An 18,887-nucleotide genomic window follows, 5' to 3' on the forward strand; every position below is an offset into this window, starting at 1 on the left:
AGGTGACCCCTCCTCCCTCCATAGGAAATATTGGCGCACGGCCGCACACCAGGCAAAAGATAGAGCATGTTCTATCTTTTCCTGGTGTGCGGAACGGTGCCACACATGTTCGGCACTGTACCGCCGCCGTGCCGCCATTGCCGTCTATGGGGACGTATATGTGGCCGCAGATTTGCGGCCGCATGTACGGGATGTACACTGCAGACAGCAATGTGAATGAACCTTAACCTTGTAGGAGACTCCACTTTGGACTCATTGGCTTATTTACTAAGGGTTTTCAGGGATCGTGCCGGGGATTGTGACGCACGTGATCAGATTGTGTTGCATTCATGCTGGCTTTCACGAATCGGGAGGCGGGCCGTCGGACGATCCTCTGATCCACTGTTGTCAGTGAACACAAAAAAGAACAGGTTCTAAACTGACCACTGATCGGTCAAAAAACTGAAGTGTGAAAAAGCCCATTGAAAAGAATGGGTCAGTAGAGCATCAGTGAATAATCACTGAAATCAGAAATAGAAAAACAATTTGTATGTGTACATAAGCCAAAATGGTTTCAATGAAAAAATCACTGATGTGAAAAAAAGCCAATGTGAAACCACCCGAAGTCAAAACCCAATATAATAACCTTCTGACTTAATAGAGTGGTGCCCACTATTCAGGATCTTCATAGCCATCTGTAGGATCTGACAAGCCCTGCAATAAGTCATTGGCTTTAAAGTAAATCTACTATCCAAATCCAGAGACACTTACCTGTAGATCCAGGCACTGTGACTGTAGTAGTCTTCTTATAGGCCTCCTTCCTTCTAAACTCAACTTTTAGAATTCTGCTAATGAAGCTGAGGAGCTCTGGGGGATGTCACCAGAGCCCTTCAGTGCTGTAGATTCATAGGCTGTTACAATGTGCAGAGCGGGTCTTACTCTCCGCGCTCCCTCTTGCTTTGTTATCTAGTAGCAGCAGGAAGTGCAGGGGGAGGGGAGACCTGCTCTGCTCATTGTAACAACCAGTGAAAAGACATCACTGAGGGTCTGTGGAAACAACCACTAGAGCCCTTCAGGCTCATTAGTATAATTTTAAAAGTTGATTTTAGAAGGAAGGAGGCTATTTTAACAAATATAAGAAGATTATCACAGACACAGTGTCTGGTTCTATGAGTAAGTGTCCCTGGTTTATCATTATGGATTTTGGTGGTAGATTTTCTGTAATTGGCAATGTGCAATGCGTGATTTAAACTGCTGCAGTGAATATGAACATTTCCTCCAAGGATTGCCCAGTATTACAGCTCATGGCTGGAGATCCCAACAGGGAATCTTTTTCTTTCAACAGACAAGGAGGAATTGTTTATAGCAGAGAACGTCTTCAGCATTTTATGCTATTTTCAGATACTGTAGCTGAAATGATTAGCATTTTTTTTTACTTTTTTCTGTTCTTAAATAATAGACATACCGTAAGTGAGTTTTTTTTAAACAGATTTGAACACTTGAGGTCTGCTCTAGGGACTTCTTTTGGGCCTTGGCCAAGAAAGATGAGAAAATTCTATTATAGTCAGGCAGTTTGCCAGCATTGTCATTACCGTTATTATTCCCTGCTGAGCATCTCCTATGGCTGATATTGGAAACTGTAACATTGCGACACACGGGGTCTGATTGTGGTAAATGTAACCATTCATCTTTTGTCTTCGTAGTCACTGCAGAGCAAATTGAGCATCTACACAAGCGCTTCATCTACCTGACAGGTGATAAGCCAGTTCTCAGGTATGTGTCTCTGACCCGTCCCATGTACTAGCAATTTATCTTTACTGTTCCTTCCCTTTCTGGGGAAAATGTTGTAATATTAACATTTCACAACTTGTTTGTACAATTTGTTATCTATAAAAAGTTAAAAACATAAAAAAAAATATATAGGCAAGGTATAATAGTCCTTATCTGTAAAATATTATTGCTTAGCTTTTATATAATTTAAGTTTAAAGTTTTTATGAGGTTGTGTAACTTTACAAAATACAACACATATTCACATTACAGTGCTCAGAAATCTATGTGCCAAGACTGTACTTCCTTGTGTCTCACATTTCATATGGAGGCTTAAAGACTTGTATTCTCAATACAAATCGTGGCAAGATCTATAACACGCCATCTCACAGAGCTGTATACTTTGTGGAAAATTCTTATTTAATGGTGGCCAATTTGTCATGGTTAAATAGTCTCCATTGTGGATTATAGACATCCTCTAACGCTTATAGGGAGATATTTGCTCCTTTTTTTCCTCTAAATACAACACTTTCTATGTATTGCAGTTAGAAAAGTCAATGTGACCCCTCAATATGTTGCAGCGAGTTATAGCCCTCCTGCACACAAACATAAACAGATAGCACAAGGACAAACTCATATCTGTGGCCTCATGTACACAGATGTGGCTTCCCCACTTGTGAGCCCATTGCCCAAGCTGCAAAAGTCAGAACCGGTCATATTCCTGCCATGTTTGCATCTTGGACATTGTTTTCTACTAGACAGACGTCACCCACCGATGGTTCCGCTGTTTGCAGCCGGGGATATGCACATGTGTTGTGTGCAGTCAGGCTTAGGTTGATGTGACATCTCAGCTGTTTTTTTTTTAAAAAGCCAAGTAGCTGTGATTAGTGGGTTTTAGGAAAATTGCTGTGACATCACGCTTTTTCTGCATGTGATAATTGACATCACCAGGGATCATAGTGATGCAACCACAGGGTTTTATTCCTTTACATGAGGTCTAATAGTCATTAATGGGAGCATGTGAATATTCCCCATGTGACCTTTAATATCGGTTACATAATCAGTTGAAATATGTATTATTTAGTAAATTACACTACAATGGAGGAGATTTATCAATCTGTCTATGCCAGAAAACTGATTGACGGTAGGGTTTAGACCAATTTTAGGCTGTTTTCCGACTCCTACGAAAAAGGAGATGTATCTGGGACAGAGAATTAAATAAAGTCTCCCATGGGCCCTGGGCTGTTTCCATGACTAGTGTCCAGCATGCAGACGTCACATGGCCGTGACCCCAACACGTCATAGTGATGCGCACAGGCTGGAAGAGGAGAAGAAGGAACTGCGGGGAGAAGGTAAGTATAGCATTTTTTTTTAACCTGAAGCCACAGCGATCTTCATATAGGGCCCAGGTATGGGCAGACATGGGCCCCTGGAAAGCCGGAGGCCCTGGGCACCCGCCAATACCGCCGATATGAAGATCCGCTATTGGTGCTGCAGCAAACTACTAGGAGATGCAAAGTACAACTCACCAGGCTTATACTGCACCAGATTAATCATCCGGCATCAGACACAGTAATAAATCTGACGCAGAAGAGATCTGTCTAGTACTACTCTGCACTGGACTATAGACTGACATATTAATACATCTCCCCCAATGTGTTTTGTATTTCTTACGAATGCCTATGATAGGACCACAATATACCCAGACTCACTATTTTGTCACATCCATATGTGTAACAAATTACATCTTATCAGGAAAGATTGGACTGATCTTCATTAGATTGTTAATTATTTCAATCATGTTCCTGTTCCCTTGGTTCACTAATTAACAGTTTGTTCTGACATCCTGCTAATACTGATTTCACGCTGCATAAAGTAACCTATTCACTCCCATAACTAAGCTTGCCACCGTATTAAGAGGCTACACACTGCTTAAAAATATAAACTTGTACTTACCTCAGAGGGTTTGTTTACAGGGGCCTGGAAGCTGCGCTGTGAACAGCTTCCGGAAGGCCTATTTTTCATAGGGTCTCAGACAACCCCTTTAAGGTTAAATTTATTATTAGTATTTCTTTGCATTAATACTATTTTTTGTAGGGACACATGAAAGGATGGAATAACAGGAGGCCACTATTGCACTTTTGTCTGTATATAGAAGTCATAGGAAAATGTTATGTGTTGAATTCTTTAGAAATGAAAACTCAAGTCAGAAGTATGAATAGCAGCATTGTAACTGTATTCATTGAAGGCTTTCATGTATCAAGGTCATGGTAGGATGTACTGGTTGGCAATAGGCTTTGATCTGTATAGTTATCATTCTTGGAATTTTTGTTACACCAATTTTTCTGACATTCTCGGGTATAAGGGCAGGAGTTTACAAGTTTATAAACTATAAAGTAACTTATAAGTGAAGGATCCTTCCTGGCTTTATGGCTTATAATATGTCTCTGTAACTCTGGATAAGAGATACAGTTACAGTCAGTGCTGCATCCATTGGGGCTAAAATTAAAACAAAGTTTCACAGTAATATCACAGGTATACTTTCTGCTTCCTTTATAAGATCTTCATCTATTTGATCCAATGATCAAATGTCGGTAAAAAAAAGCTGTAATAGCAAAGATGTAACCATGTGTCATAGTGAGAACTGAACTGTTTATTTGCATGGATGATTGTAACCTATCTAAAAGTGGAATATCATATGGATAATTTAGCACTATGGGCAATATTTTAGATTATTAGGAGAACTGTGTCATGAGTACAATCGCCAGCAGGTCACAGCACCACTGGCAATCTGGATACCAGATAACAGTGGTAATTCACTGCTGTTGTGTTATATTTCTCTATATTTGGTTGGGGTCCAAGATCAGCAGATTAAAAGAGCTGTGACCTTGAGAAAAACCTTTTCGACGCTGAGTGTCCAAACTACAACTAAAACCCACATATTTTTCGCAAAGTGCCGATGCAACATTTTAAGCAGTAACTTTTTACTCCCTGCTCTGTCACATGTTGAAATTGTATAGGCACCTGAGGACACCAATACAGTAGAAATAAGGAGAAGAAGTTTGGATTATCATTGTAGCTTCCTTCTAGGGTCCTGGGCTGTCTGGGACTGCAAGAGACCTTGAGTTCTGTCTGTCCTGGGGTTATGGCGCAGGTGCCCATAGAGAGGGCTCTGAGTGCCACCTCTGGCACCCGTGCCATAGGTTCGCCACCACTGCCCAAGGCAGTGTAGGGACAACTAGTCGCCATTCCCTTCCTGCAGCAAAGTTGAAAACACTGAGATAAAGGCAAGACATTAAAAACAGAGAGGGATAGTTGCCAGATATGGGTAAAAGCTAAGAGCACAAATACAGTACAAAATCACTTGACAAACAAATAGTCTGAGGACAAGCAAAAGGTCAAAAATACAAGAATACAGAATACACCAGCGCTTACTAAGTACTAAACTATAGTAGTCAAAGAATACTGATTCAGAAGACTTTAGAAGAGTATCTCAGTTTCCATCTGTTATCTACAGTATCAATGCATATCTTAATGGTACCAGACTACAAACAAATCCCTGTTGGCAGGGAGTAAGGGAGAGATAGCAAAAAGTATGACTATGACTATGCCCCGGGATTGTTTATAGATTGAAAACAATGAGACATAAAAGTTATTTTATTATATGTATCACTATAGATTATGCAAAAGATGCATGCATGTCTAGATATGTAACCTGTTTAGCTAGCTTCATATTTTTTGTTTTCTATCTTTTTTTCTAGTAAAAGAGACTTTGAAAAAGTTTCAGACCTGACACAGAATCCCATTAGAGATAAAATAAAAAATGCTTTTTTTGACAGAAGGTAAGTTTCAGAGGCTTGTATATCATTTTTTATGGTCAATAAATATACAAATCTTATATCATTGTTGCCATGATTTACTCTTCATCATTTACTGAACATGCCAAGTAGAGACTTGTTTGTCACATTTCAGTCTGATCAATAACATAATAGAAACTGCATTAATTAGGATCAAATACACATGTTTCACAAAGCACCACACTACTGGTATACAGTATGCGTGAATAAACCTTAAGTCAATTTTGATTTGGCGCCTTATAGCAGATATAGAAGAATGAGGGCGACACTATCTGCTAAACAAACAGAAACATTTACTAAACATTTGTGTGAACAGATAAGGAAGGCTTAGGCGTCCACTTGGTTCATGGCCATTAGACTACAGTACTTGTAATCTGGGCCTGATGTCAACTAATTCAAATCCATTCTACATCCACTGCCTAAATTACCTTGGGCTATACACTCGCAGTTACAGTAGTTTGGAAATGTGCAAGAGTATGATGAGAATGAGAATAGGATGAGAATATAAGGGGATGGAATCACCCATAGTAGCATGATAAGTCTTCCTCTTACATTGAAATAGATGAATATGTAATTTTGTCATTTAGGTACTTCATTTATCATAGTATCATGTTATAGTCATTTTGGCTGAATAGGCTGACGGATCTTTACAATAATAATAATAATAATAATAATAATAATGCCTTAGTTAATCTATGTCTCTCATGACATATCCCATAATTTGATGAGGGTCTGATGGTAATAGCATCTCACCCAGCCAAACCTGTTCCATACGCTGTACTGAAGAGAGCCAACCAGGTCGAAACAGTTCTGTCTACAGTTGGGAGTCTCCTTCTGGAATAGATATACTGGTTTGGCTTAGTCCCACATCATGTTATTAAACTTCTAGTTGGTCATGCTTGGCGTTAAGGGGGCTACCTTTCAAGGTAGCAAAAGGAGAAATTGTTTTCCATTTCCAACCTTGGAAAACGTTTTTGCATACTTCCCAGAATTCCCTAGTGGAGCATCTATGGCTTTAAGTCTCCACATGCTTATAAGGCGTCATCAATTGGCAAACTCTCCATAAGGAGAACTCTTACCTTCTAGCCCTAGTCAATAGCCTTTCACACAGCCAATCCAGTTCCCTACGCTGTACTGAGGAGACCCAACCAGATTGAAGCAGTTCTGTCTACAGTTCGGAATTTGTCCCTTAGGAATCTATGTAACCATACCTGTATAGTTAGTAGCAGAAGGCCTGTTGCTGGGCTTAAAGAAAATCTACCAGTAGCTGATTACACTGAATATACTCACCTACACTCCTCTTCATCTTGATCCTGGTGTTGGTCTTCCGAATCTTGATACAACGGGATCACCTAGAAAAGAGACTTATAAAAAGCAACTTGGAGTGCGGAGAAGCAACGTCCTAATTATTCAACCTCCTGAGTGACGTCACCTCCCTCTCCAACATGGGAAAGGGTGGCATCTATCACACAGCAGGCGTGAATTCCCACCTATCACTTCCCTCTGCCAGCCTGGGAGAGGTAGGTGCAAGAGGCGTAAACAACTAGCAGCTCATAACTCCAGGCATGGTGTCCCCGCGCTCCGGGCTGCTTTTTATAAGAATCGTTTTTTAGGGGACCCCAGCGTGTCAAGATTAGCAAAGACAAATGCCAGGATCAAGATGAAGTGGAGCATAGGTGAGTATTTTCAGTATAATCAATCTATCAGCTATTGGTAAATTTCCTTTAAGAACTAGGGGAGTCATCTCAAACTGCTCTATGTCATGCCAAACTGCCATAACTAAGGGGGTGTACCCTCAAATTATGTAGGCCGTTGTTTTGGCCATGTTTTTAATGGTCTTCTGAAATTTACATTTTATTGAATGATGCTGGAAAACCCTGGTTGAGTTAAACTTTTCTATACCTAGAAATGTTTCACAGTCCCACCCCTCTGCTGAAAGTGGCTGCTGTTATATCTTTGCAGAAGCTTGCAACAGATTTACTTAGGGGAGAAGCCATGTAGAAGTGTTATGTAGAGATCTCACAACTCTCCAAGGATGCTAAGTGAAGGTTTGAATGGTCCAAACTTTTATATACTCCCTTTAAATTTCTTTAGCCATTTCTCCGTCCAAGCTGCCAGCTTCCACATATCCCTATATAATATAAACAATTTATTAAAAGATCATAACTGTTGCATGTAGATGTCAATCATTCATGTCCCAGTTCCACACTTCCATCAGATCTTCCTTCACTTAGAGATATTCTGTGGCTTTGACCCAAATTAATAATTAACCAGAGTTCCTGTGTTTCAGTTTAGCTAGGACAGGCCTAGTTCCAGGGAACTCTGACTCAACTGAGCTTGTTCCTAATGTATCTATGTTCCTAATTAATCTGGATTCCATCTTGTCATACTGTGCACTCATTGTGTGCGGATGATCAAAGCTTGTCATTTCTGTTCTTGTTTTGCAGAAATCTGCAGCCTGGATCTTATGGGTATGAGAGTGAAATTAACTTTGAGCAATTTCTCATCGTAATGTCCTACTTCCGTCCCATGGGTGGGCCTATGGATGAGGAGAACATTAATGTATGTCGTAGAGACAAGCTGAGATGTAAGTATAGTGATTATAAAGCACACATATAGAAATTATGGCTTAGGTAATTACACTATATATGAGGAGGACATCACTTGTTAACTTGTAGCATCTTGTTACTATAATGTTCACCTTTAGCACCTGCACTCACCTGTATGATATTACACAATGTTCTGGGAAGATAATCTACACTAGGAACACCCACTGGGAGTATTGCAGTATTTTTTATGGAAAGAGGACAGTTTTTAGTGCTGCTCTTGCTGACAATCTATCAGGAGCCCAAATGATCCTATTTATACAATTCAGTGAAAATAGATACGGTATGTTGGTCTTCATTTTTTAGAGGTCATGATGTTAGTGTGAACAGACTTTAATATTGTTATGTACATTAATATCAGATCATTGTCTTACCAGTTTAAAAGTATTATTATATTACAGTACATTAAACAACTTTTTAGCATATCACCATTTACAATACTAGGGGTGTCTATTGCATATGAATGAAATGGCAGATCACATGGGCAATCTGTTGCACAATATGTCTAAAGATTGCCAAGTACAGCGGTGGTTTATCTCTGGTGTCCATTCAGACATTGAATTGGACAGCAATATATTTGCATAGCCACCACTTAACTCCGATGGGAGACACAGGACCCATTTGTGTAATTGGTTGGAAGGCTTAGGCGACTACTTGATTCAGCTTTTAGACCACAGTACTTGAAATCTGGGCCTGATGTTAGTTGTATTAAAGTGAACCTGTCACCAAGAATGTCATTTTGTAGTTTGTGACAGGTTCCAATAGAGTATTCTATGCTTATTTTAAAAATGCCTTTGTCAGCATTCTGAATCATTTCAGTAGTTTATATAAGTTTAATTTATCTGATTCCCTGTCAGAAGCATGTGGTGAGACCCAGGTGGAGGGGCAGAAGCATCCTGTGTTTCCCTGTACCTCCTTATATATTCTTTCTCTACTCCACATCCTCCTCCTCCTTCCCCTGCTTGCTCAATGCACATGACAGAAAGTGGGGAGGGGGGGGGGAAGGAGCTGCAAGAGTTTGGAAGAGAGAAGACTGACAGAGGCACACACAGGCTGCAGCCAGGTGCCCGGTGATGTAAAATAAACTATTTTAAACTACTGAAATAATACAGAATGCTGACAAAGACATTTTTAAAATCAGCATAGTATAGGCCAGTGTTGGCGAACCTTTTAGAGACCGAGTGCCCAAACTGCAACCAAAACCCACTTATTACCATGATGTGCCAACGTGCCATTTTAAACAGCGACTTACTATTACCTGTTCTTCCACTTCTTTAATTGTAAAGGCCCCTGAGGCCACCAATACAGTTGAAAGAAAGAGTACAAATTCAGACTATCATTGTACCTTCTCACCAGGGTCTCTCTGTTTAGAAAGAATGGTGGGTTCAGCAGGAGGACCTCCAAAGATAATGCAGTTCTATCAAGACCTTCTCACTTTTCCCGCAGTTCCAAACAGTCAATGAAGTGTCGTTGTAAAATAGTTCTGAGCGCAGCATCTCATAAATTGCCTAGGACTGCAGGAAGATTTAATGGATTTGTTCCTGTTTGGTAAACTCTATCCTGGGCTGATGGCCTGAGTGCCCACAGAAAGGGCTCTGAGTGCCACCTCTGGCACCAGTGCCATAGGTTCGCCATCACTGGTATAGGCTATTGGAACCTGTCACCAGCTAGAAATCACATTTCTGTTGACAGGTAAATTTTAACAATCTAAAATCTTTACAATAAAGCATCTGCACAAGACCAAGGGAAAGTTGAGACGTTGTTCAAAGTGAACACTTCTCCTCTGGCTATTATATGTATTCATATATATATTTACATATTTTGATTATTATTATTTGGTTACATATTATGATTATTGTAAGCAGCTATTTTCCTCTGTGTAACTGACAGTCTAGACATTTTCTATTTCCATTAGATGCCATTGTGTTGATCGGCAGGCGAACAAAGTTCAACTTTTCCCTGCTGAATATGATGTATAACAATTCACGATTTAATAATACATGATTATGTGTTTTGTAAGGGGAACTAATACTCTCCAGAAGAACAGAAAGTATAGTTACACGGGGATTTAATAAAGTAAAGACACAAGATCTTCAGGTTTAACCTGTTTTCTTTTTCTGTGTTCATCTAAGATAAATAGTTGGTAAACACAGCATAATATTACTTGTGCTTAAAATACCAATAAAAAATTTGATACATATCTTCCGGACTAAGCCCCACAATTTTCTATGGATTGTGCCTTGTATTAACTCCTTCCTCCGATGCCCTTTTTTGTTATTTTTGTGTATTCATTTTTTTGCCCCTCCTTTAAAATACATAACTTTTTTTATTTTTCCGTGTACAGATCTTTTCTGCATAACCTTGTGGTGTACCTTGTGGTGGTATTTAACCCCTTAGTGATGAGGCCTAAATGCCTATAGTGACTGGGGCATTTTAGCGAATTTTTTTGTACGTGCTGGTTTAAGGGCCATAACTTTTTTTATTTTTGCATGCTACCTTAAAATTTTTTGCAGTTTTTTTCAGGACACATAGAGCTAGTTAAAACATAATAAAAGTTTAAAGATTTTTCTTCATTTTTAGCTTTATTTGGGGTTAAATTTTGAAAAAAAGGCTTTTTTTTTGTAATTTATAGTACACATATATATATATATATATATATATAATCCCTTTCAGAAAGTGAAATGGATACATTTGTAAAAACTCCCAAAAATATGTTTACAGTATAACTAAACTTTTAAGATAATTTTTTGTATATATGTATACTGTATATATGTGTATATATGTATACTGTATATATACAGTAATGTATATAAATGTATTCTTGAGGCCTTTTTCCTCTTCCTTTCTTCCTTTTTCTTAGCAGTTTTTATAAATCACCTTTCTGTCCTGTATCTAAAAACTTATAGAACATGATAAAATGTCCCATGCCAAAACTCCTTACAGTCACTGGATAGACTAATCTTCTCAGAGAGCTGAATCACCAACAGAAAATATTCTAAGTATGGAAAGAGTTAATTTTTAGCCTCCTTTCCTTGTCTGTATGCTTTGTAGAGGACTTCAGATACACTGCTCACTGCAGGAGAAAGAAGGAGCAAAAAGGCAATGAGTAGCTGCTTTACTTTAATAAAGTAAATAACAAAGTTTCCATTTATCACCTGTTCCATTTATTTCTGAAATGAAAAATGGCTTCAAATGTTTAGTTACAGCTTAACACTAGAAAACTATTTTCTAGTGACATCTTCCCTTTAACCTACTATTGGGATTAGGGCTCCCAGATATGACAAACATCCATGATCAATTGAGAAACAATAAATTCTAAAATAAATCATGTTTGTATCTTAAAGAATTTTTTTCACAATCTCCGGACTTTTTGTCTTTCAGTTCTCTTCAACATGTATGACACGGACAATGACAGCAAGATCACCCTGGATGAATATAGAAATGTATGTATGCACGATTATGCTCTACTGATGTGCCATTTTTGTTTGGTTGTTTTTATTACATCCTTTCATCCTATGTAGGTGGTAGAAGAGCTACTATCAGGGAACCTGCACATTGAGAAAGAGACAGCAAGATCTATTGCAGATGGAGCCATGATGGAAGCAGCCAGCATCTGTGTGGGGCAAATGGTAATAACTTGTTATCTACATCATCTACAGAAGTTTAGTCTTTTTTTGTATTACTTTTGAATCGTTGAGAAATCCTTTTCATTTTAGATATAAGAATATGAGTATGTGAAGGACATATTCCACCTGTTAGAAAAATTGTGTAGCTTTTTGAACATTTACAATATAAGGTCAAACCACAAAAAAATCTACAGTAAGTAATACTGCATAGAGCTACCCATAGGACTGGCTGGTGCCCTTTTAAGGATACCCACTTTCCTTATAGTCTACCATATTTACCAGTGTACCAGAGCCCAAATAACACTATCCTAGAAATAAACCAGGTGCATTTTAATAAGTTTGGGCATCAAGTGTGTGAAGACGTGGGAAGACAACGCCAACTAATGTCACACATGTGAGGCCCCTGTTCTTGAATGTATAAATGACATCCTAAAAATTCTCAGTAAATCTACCCGTGTGTAATATTGGGCCACAAACAACAGACTCAAGGTTTATTGTTTGCGGCCCGTGTGTCCACTCATGTGCAGATGACAATAGAAATAGACTTACGCATTTCTGACCAATAAGGTCCTTAGTCATAGATCTATGACTAAGGACCTTATTGGTCAGAAACGCGTAAGAAGATGCTTTTTTCTGAACTTATGTGCTAATATCTGTAACTTGCTGTGTCACCATGTTTGAATAAAGGTTTCAAGATTTCCGGTGAAACAAAAAGTGCTGACCTCCTCTGTTCTGAAATTTAAATAGAAATAGACTGTAAAGACCTGTTCGGCTCGGGCATTCGGCTCATACATTGTATTCATGAGCCCATCGAAATAGATGGGACATGTTCTATCTCTTAAAACAACAGCTGGCACATGATTCAGAACAACATTTGTGTGCATTTAGCTTAAGAGACATGAGATTGTAGGTATTTGTAACTCTTTTGTCTACCTGGTCATTTATAGGGTAGCCATTTTGTAGATAGCATGCAATAAAACATGGCTCCTGGATCTGACTACACTACCTTTATAGTCTGCAACCATGAAGGCAGCTAGGTCTGCGTGGTTACTACAGACATTGGATTCATTTTAGCCAAGACCATTTGCAAAGTTTATTTTTATTTGAGACATATTGCAACAATCAATGTAAAATAATAATACATTTTTCCAATCTTATTCTTCCCATATGGAAGGGCTATGTAAAACCCTGTGTTACCCTTGGTTCTGTCAGTATTTCATTATGAGGGGCGCATATTTTGCTAGATATTGGCACAAACTAAAAAAAACTTTTAAACTGGAACATTTGTATAAAGTTTTAAGGACTGCAGTAATGCAAATATGCTATATATATATTCTCCTGAACATTCTGTAAAATACATCACTGCCAAAGGGATTTTGAGATTATTTTGAAAAGAATTGGATGTGCCGTTCCCATCATATCCCACAGACTGGCATCGGTCTTTCACACAAATTAGCAATGACAGTTATTGCCAATTACACATATGAATGGATGGGCAGATGGAGCTTAATGTCTACACCATGATGTATTTTCGCTGAAGCCCTGCTGCTTATCCCAAAAAAACTTTGACAACCGTAAATGTAAAAAGCCGCCCATTTATACAGTCCTTCAGATGAAATAAGAATTGGAATTATATAATACAACAATTTTATAGGCAGCAAAGAATAGTCTTGTGACATTAATAAGTGCAGGAAACTAGGTAAAAGACATTGCTGTATTTGTCAAATCCATTTGATTTTATGAGGGGAAAATAAGTTATTGTGGAGGTAGTATTATCCTCATGGGAAGAAAGAAGTGTCACAAAAGGTGTATATGAATACCCTGCCTTGTGTTCCCTCCTCTGTTTTTGTATATGTTGTATACTGTGAAAGATACAGGATGGAAAGACATATCAAGCTGGCTGCTGATGATCAATCTTCTTTCCGCTTACAGGGGGAAAGGGCAAGAACAAGAGGACATATCCCAACTTATATGCATAGAGTAGGATAAATCTTTTCACTCTGTTGTAAGGACACATCGGGAATCCGATGTATCCTTACAACTAAAAGCAAAAATGCAGTGTGAACCCAGCCCGAGTTGTTTACTTCAATGCCACATTTTTGATACATACCATGTTTCCCCAAAAATAAGACAGTGGGGCATATTAACTTACCCAGTCCTGTCGCGATCCCTGAGGTGCATTGTCCGATGAGGATGAAGTCCGGCGCGATTCACTAAGATCGTGCGCCCGATATCCTGCATGTGTCGCTTCCCCGCTCAGGTCCGCCAGAGTTCACCATCATCTTCTGGTGTATGTAAGTGCATGTTCGAATCAGTCCGTTTGTCAGACAGCCAGCCCAACCCCCCCCCCCCCCCCCGATTTGTGTTGCATGAAAGTCAGCACAATTGCACCAAAATCCGATCCCGTGCTGCAAAAACCCCTGTTAAATGCGGGGCGGAAATAGTCAGGAAATCCGGCGGAAATGCCGCAAACAAATATTCACATTTATTATTGAAAAAAAATCAACATTTATTAATATACAGTAGTCATGCCATGATAAACATTAGTATAACCAGCCAAACTCTGAATTTCATCAAGAATTTCTTGTGGCTATATTTCCATGTACAATAATCTATGGTCTATTTACCGATCCCTGTATTTATTAGCAAAATGCAAGATTTTTTACTAAAAGGGAACCTGTCACCAGGGACCTCATTTTCACTAAAAATAGGTTACAGAAGCCTATTACAGCTGCATTGTACATCTGCCTTTCTGCTTTCTCTGAGCCTTTGCATTACAATATAATTGTGAGTTATAACTTACCTTGCACCCTGACAGAATCCTCTGTGTAGCCCCAGGGGTTGGGCTTTGGTTTGGATGCATGTAAGTAGTGAGAAATTATTTGAGTTAGAAGCTATTATTACTTTACTGGAAGAGAAGTATCTGATGTAACAAAATTCCAGCAGATAGGATAGAGGTAGGGGGTTAACTTAAAGGGGTGCAGAGGGTGCGGTCGCAACTGGGCCCAAGAGGCATAGGGGGCCATAAGGTGTTACTTTCCCATATGAGAAGACTAGTACTATAAACCCTACATTATAGTCGAGGCCCGGCACTGACTTTAGACTGGGACTCATCAGCTTCAAGTAACGCCACTGGATATAGTAAAAACTAAATGGGGTTTATATTTATATTGGCAGGGTAGGCCATTAATATCAAGTTGAGTGGTCCCTCATTTGTTGCACATGTCAGACCCCCATCTTTCTAATATTCATGAGCTAACTTAAGCCATCAATGCGTGCAGGGAAACCCCATCAAAGTGTGGGAAGACTGGTAGGAATATGTATCTTTATTCTATGATAAACATATAAAAGAAAATAAGACAAAATACTCAATATTTGAAAAATGATTTGTTTCTCTCTTTAACAGGAACCAGACCAGATATATGAAGGAATCACATTTGAGGACTTTTTGAAGGTAACCTTTGTCCTTTAGGTCATTTACCTTATACAATGAAATATTTTTGGGGCATCCCAAGCCAAGCATATTTTCACCAAACCACGCACTCCTGTGGAACAAGGGGAAAAATGTGGCTAAACCACATAAAGATGGTGTTCAGCATTTTTGGCCAAATTACGCTAGCAGTCTATTAAATTAAACTAATTAATCTCCTTATTATCCATAATGGGAGCCATTACATTTCACATGATGGATCATGACCCATTTCTCATGGGTCTTAGAGTCTATCACAACAAAAATGCACATGCCTGTGGTTCGTCGGTGAAAAACAGCCCATGTGCAGTCCAGATTTCACAGACCGGACACACTTCTGGAGTTGGGACTATTTGTGTCATTGTGATATATGATGCAACAAGTCCCTAATAACATGTATAGTTTTTTAAGCGTTTATAAGTGATATTGCTATCGAGCTACAGTTTCTGCTGTCTCTGTGGACTATTCTTGTGCTGGGTGGCTTATGTATTTAGGGCTGGGTTGCTTATACATACGGATTAAGATACTACGCCCTTCCAAAGGTAAATCGTGACATTTACAATAGAAATATCTTCCTATAATCTCAGTGTTCAGCATTCATTTCACTTTTACTATATACAAATAAAGCTCTTAAGTGCATAAAAGATTATAGTTACTGTAGCTTTTATTGGGCCACCTCATCTGGCAAATAGTTACACCAGGGGCAGAAATTAATTGAGCCATGTCCTGATTCTGTAGATAGAACTACACTAAAACCAGCTTCCTATAGTAAATAATATGTCTGGGGCAGTGCTAGGAAAATCTCAGATATTAGTAGGCTTCCCTTCCCATGGTGGATTAAGTCAAGCTCAAAATGGCTGCAAGCTTGGTGTTTAAAGTGCTGAAATAAGGCACCTAGCATGATATTTGATGACACAGAGCTGGCATTGAGTCTTGGACAGTCCACCACACATACCGGGAGATTCATTATTCCTTCTCCGACAGTTTTCTGGCTGAATAGGCACATAAATCTCCCTCTTCCCGCCAGTTTTCCTGTTTCCCCTACCTCAAGCAGTTTGGGGGGGTGGCCATGGCGTGAGCACCCATCCTGCAGGTTTACTATAGTCTCCACTGGAATACCATCGTAAACTTTAGCAAAAATACTCTGAAAATTCTGACTTGTCAGAAATGTAGGAGTTTGAGTTTGTATTTACTAAAATACCTTAGCCACTTAGTATACAGGACCACTAGTAAAACGCCAGCCTTAATGAGCCCCACCCATAGTCTTGGGCTAGAAGCCCTTGAATGATTAGATTCTCAGCCATGAAGATCACACCGGATTAGCCTATTTTTTTATGGATCCTCATAAACTATGGACACACACCCATCTAACCTTGGTCTCTCATTCGTCTCTGAAAGGGCACTCTGTACACTAAGGCTACATTTACACTGCTGGCAGTGCGCTGCTCACCCCCACCCCTCTCCATAGGGATGTATGGCGCATGGCACCGTAATACAGGAAAAGATAGGACATTGCCGTCTATGGGGGACGTACATCGGCTGTATATACGTCGGCCGTATATATGTCCCCCTTGCGGCAGTGTGAATGTAGCCTTAGGCCTCACATTTCAAATTCTGTTATGGCTAAGGTTGACTTCCTTTGCCCCAAGGCAGATACATTTCTTCAGCCTTATGACAGTTTACCAGGTTTATTCTCCACCTGGCCTTGGGGAAATACACTTTATAGTACTTAACTTCCATTTGCCAGCCAATAACCGTTTAATAAGCTGTTTTTTCTTCAGCATAGCCTTCAATGCTGCTACATCAAGAAAGCCTGACCACCACTGGTGGGAAAGTCTCTTCCTACATTTACTCTCAACTATCATTGCAGGTCTATTGACACACACCAGGCTGACCCTACACTAAACCATGACCACACCATGGCACCCTGCAACCTCAGAACACTAACTTTAAGTTTAAAACCTTCCCTTATCTGCAGGCTTCCCCATAGTTACCCAATGGCATTCTGTCTGATCCACCTCATGACCCGAAAGCTGGTGCCGTCACACTATATATACATGATGCACGTCTGTAGCAGAACTGTTGCATTTCATAACATAAGACAAACATAAAACCCTGCAGGCTTGTTTTTGCTGGTCTGTAGAAAGGGACAATGTTTTATGAATATACAGTATATGTGGATGACCATTGGATAATGTAAAAAGCCATTAAATGCTCGGTTTAAAGAAGAAAATATATGAATTGCTTCATGCCTTGTTCCCTCTTTGTTATACATTGGTGACACTGAAGTTACTATTGGATAACTGTATAATTTCTCTCAAATACAAGTAGCTAATTGATTCATCAGTTCTTCCTTCTTCCTTTCTAGATCTGGGAGGGAATTGATATTGAAACCAAAATGCACGTCAGATTTCTGAACATGGACACGATACCTTCCTGCCACTGAGTCTTCTGATGCTGCTGAACATTAGTCAACGTATGCTGGGGAGTCATTGCTGTGAACACGGTGTAAATTGTAAATTTATAGGTGATATCTTTAGATTATATCATTATGAAATTTATCAATTTATATAGCAAAATTATATTTAATTCTTCAGGAAAACCGATACTTCCCTCTCAAATCACTTCTGTAACTTCTTCCTAGGTTTTTTTTTTTGTCTTAAGTAATCGTAATATCTGATGGACGACAATCCTGTCCATGTGCTCTGGACATCCCTGCAGACCACATTGGGGAGCTGATCCAACATCGAAATTGTGTCCATTCAGCCAAATAGAAATGTTTACCTAGGATGGCTATAACAGAGAAATACCTGTACAGTAAAAGGCAAAGGATTTTTAATTTAAAGGGGTATTCCCACCTCAGTTAATTTCATCCTTTACCCCCTCAAAAAAGATTTTTAAGGGATTAAATTAACTGTAGTAGCTGAGGTGGGAACACCCCTTTAAGGTCATTTTGTCAGAATAGATGTAGATTGATCAATTAATGAGGAGGGGCGTAGAATAGACAGTAGTGCTGCTGCTCTCACACTGTATATATGATGATGGTGTACTATGCAAGTCCTAAGAAAAGTCTAAGGAACATTGTACGTAAGCAATCACTACAGCTATATTAGCTAAGAGACTGATTGAATAATGGAAGGCATAGATGTATCTCCTGTATGTCTGGGGGGGTCTTATAATCCTAAATCTAATTATTTATACAAAATTATTGGAGCTGAAGATTGACCTAAAATTCCCTATATGCTAATAAATTCCTTGCTGTCAAACAGAAATGTCATGTCTGTGGTCTTCAGCAGAGTTGGTCCGCTGCCGGGTACATTCACCCTAGTCATATTTAAAGGAAATTTACCATCAAAATTAAGCATGAATAAAATAGGGACACTGACTCATAGATCATGGCATGGCATTGTGGTAATATTCCTATATTTGTAATCTATGGCCTCCTTCCTTCTAGAAATCAAGTTTAAAAAATATTCTAATGAGCCTTAAGGGCTCCTAGGGGAGTTGCCAGTGTCCCTCTGTGCTGCAGATTCACAGGCTGTTGCACTGTGCAGGAGCACTTCCTCCTCCCACTGTGTGCTG

The 18,887-nt window shown here is 39.2% G+C and overlaps 1 protein-coding gene across 1 annotated transcript in view; it reads left to right on the forward strand.

Annotated features, from left to right (window-relative positions):
• Window positions 1-18,577, forward strand: part of TESC (tescalcin) — a 54,440-nt gene extending 35,863 nt beyond the window's left edge. The window contains exons 2-8 of the mRNA XM_072142606.1: window positions 1,683-1,752; window positions 5,509-5,589; window positions 8,052-8,191; window positions 11,592-11,653; window positions 11,732-11,839; window positions 15,243-15,290; window positions 17,674-18,577. Of these exons, the coding sequence (XP_071998707.1) occupies window positions 1,683-1,752; window positions 5,509-5,589; window positions 8,052-8,191; window positions 11,592-11,653; window positions 11,732-11,839; window positions 15,243-15,290; window positions 17,674-17,751 (587 nt within the window). The 3' untranslated portion in view covers window positions 17,752-18,577. The remainder of the gene's footprint in view (window positions 1-1,682; window positions 1,753-5,508; window positions 5,590-8,051; window positions 8,192-11,591; window positions 11,654-11,731; window positions 11,840-15,242; window positions 15,291-17,673) is intronic.
• The last annotated feature ends 310 nt before the right edge of the window (window positions 18,578-18,887 follow it).

Source organism: Engystomops pustulosus, chromosome 1 (assembly GCF_040894005.1).
Source record: "Engystomops pustulosus chromosome 1, aEngPut4.maternal, whole genome shotgun sequence".
NCBI lineage: Eukaryota > Metazoa > Chordata > Amphibia > Anura > Leptodactylidae > Engystomops > Engystomops pustulosus.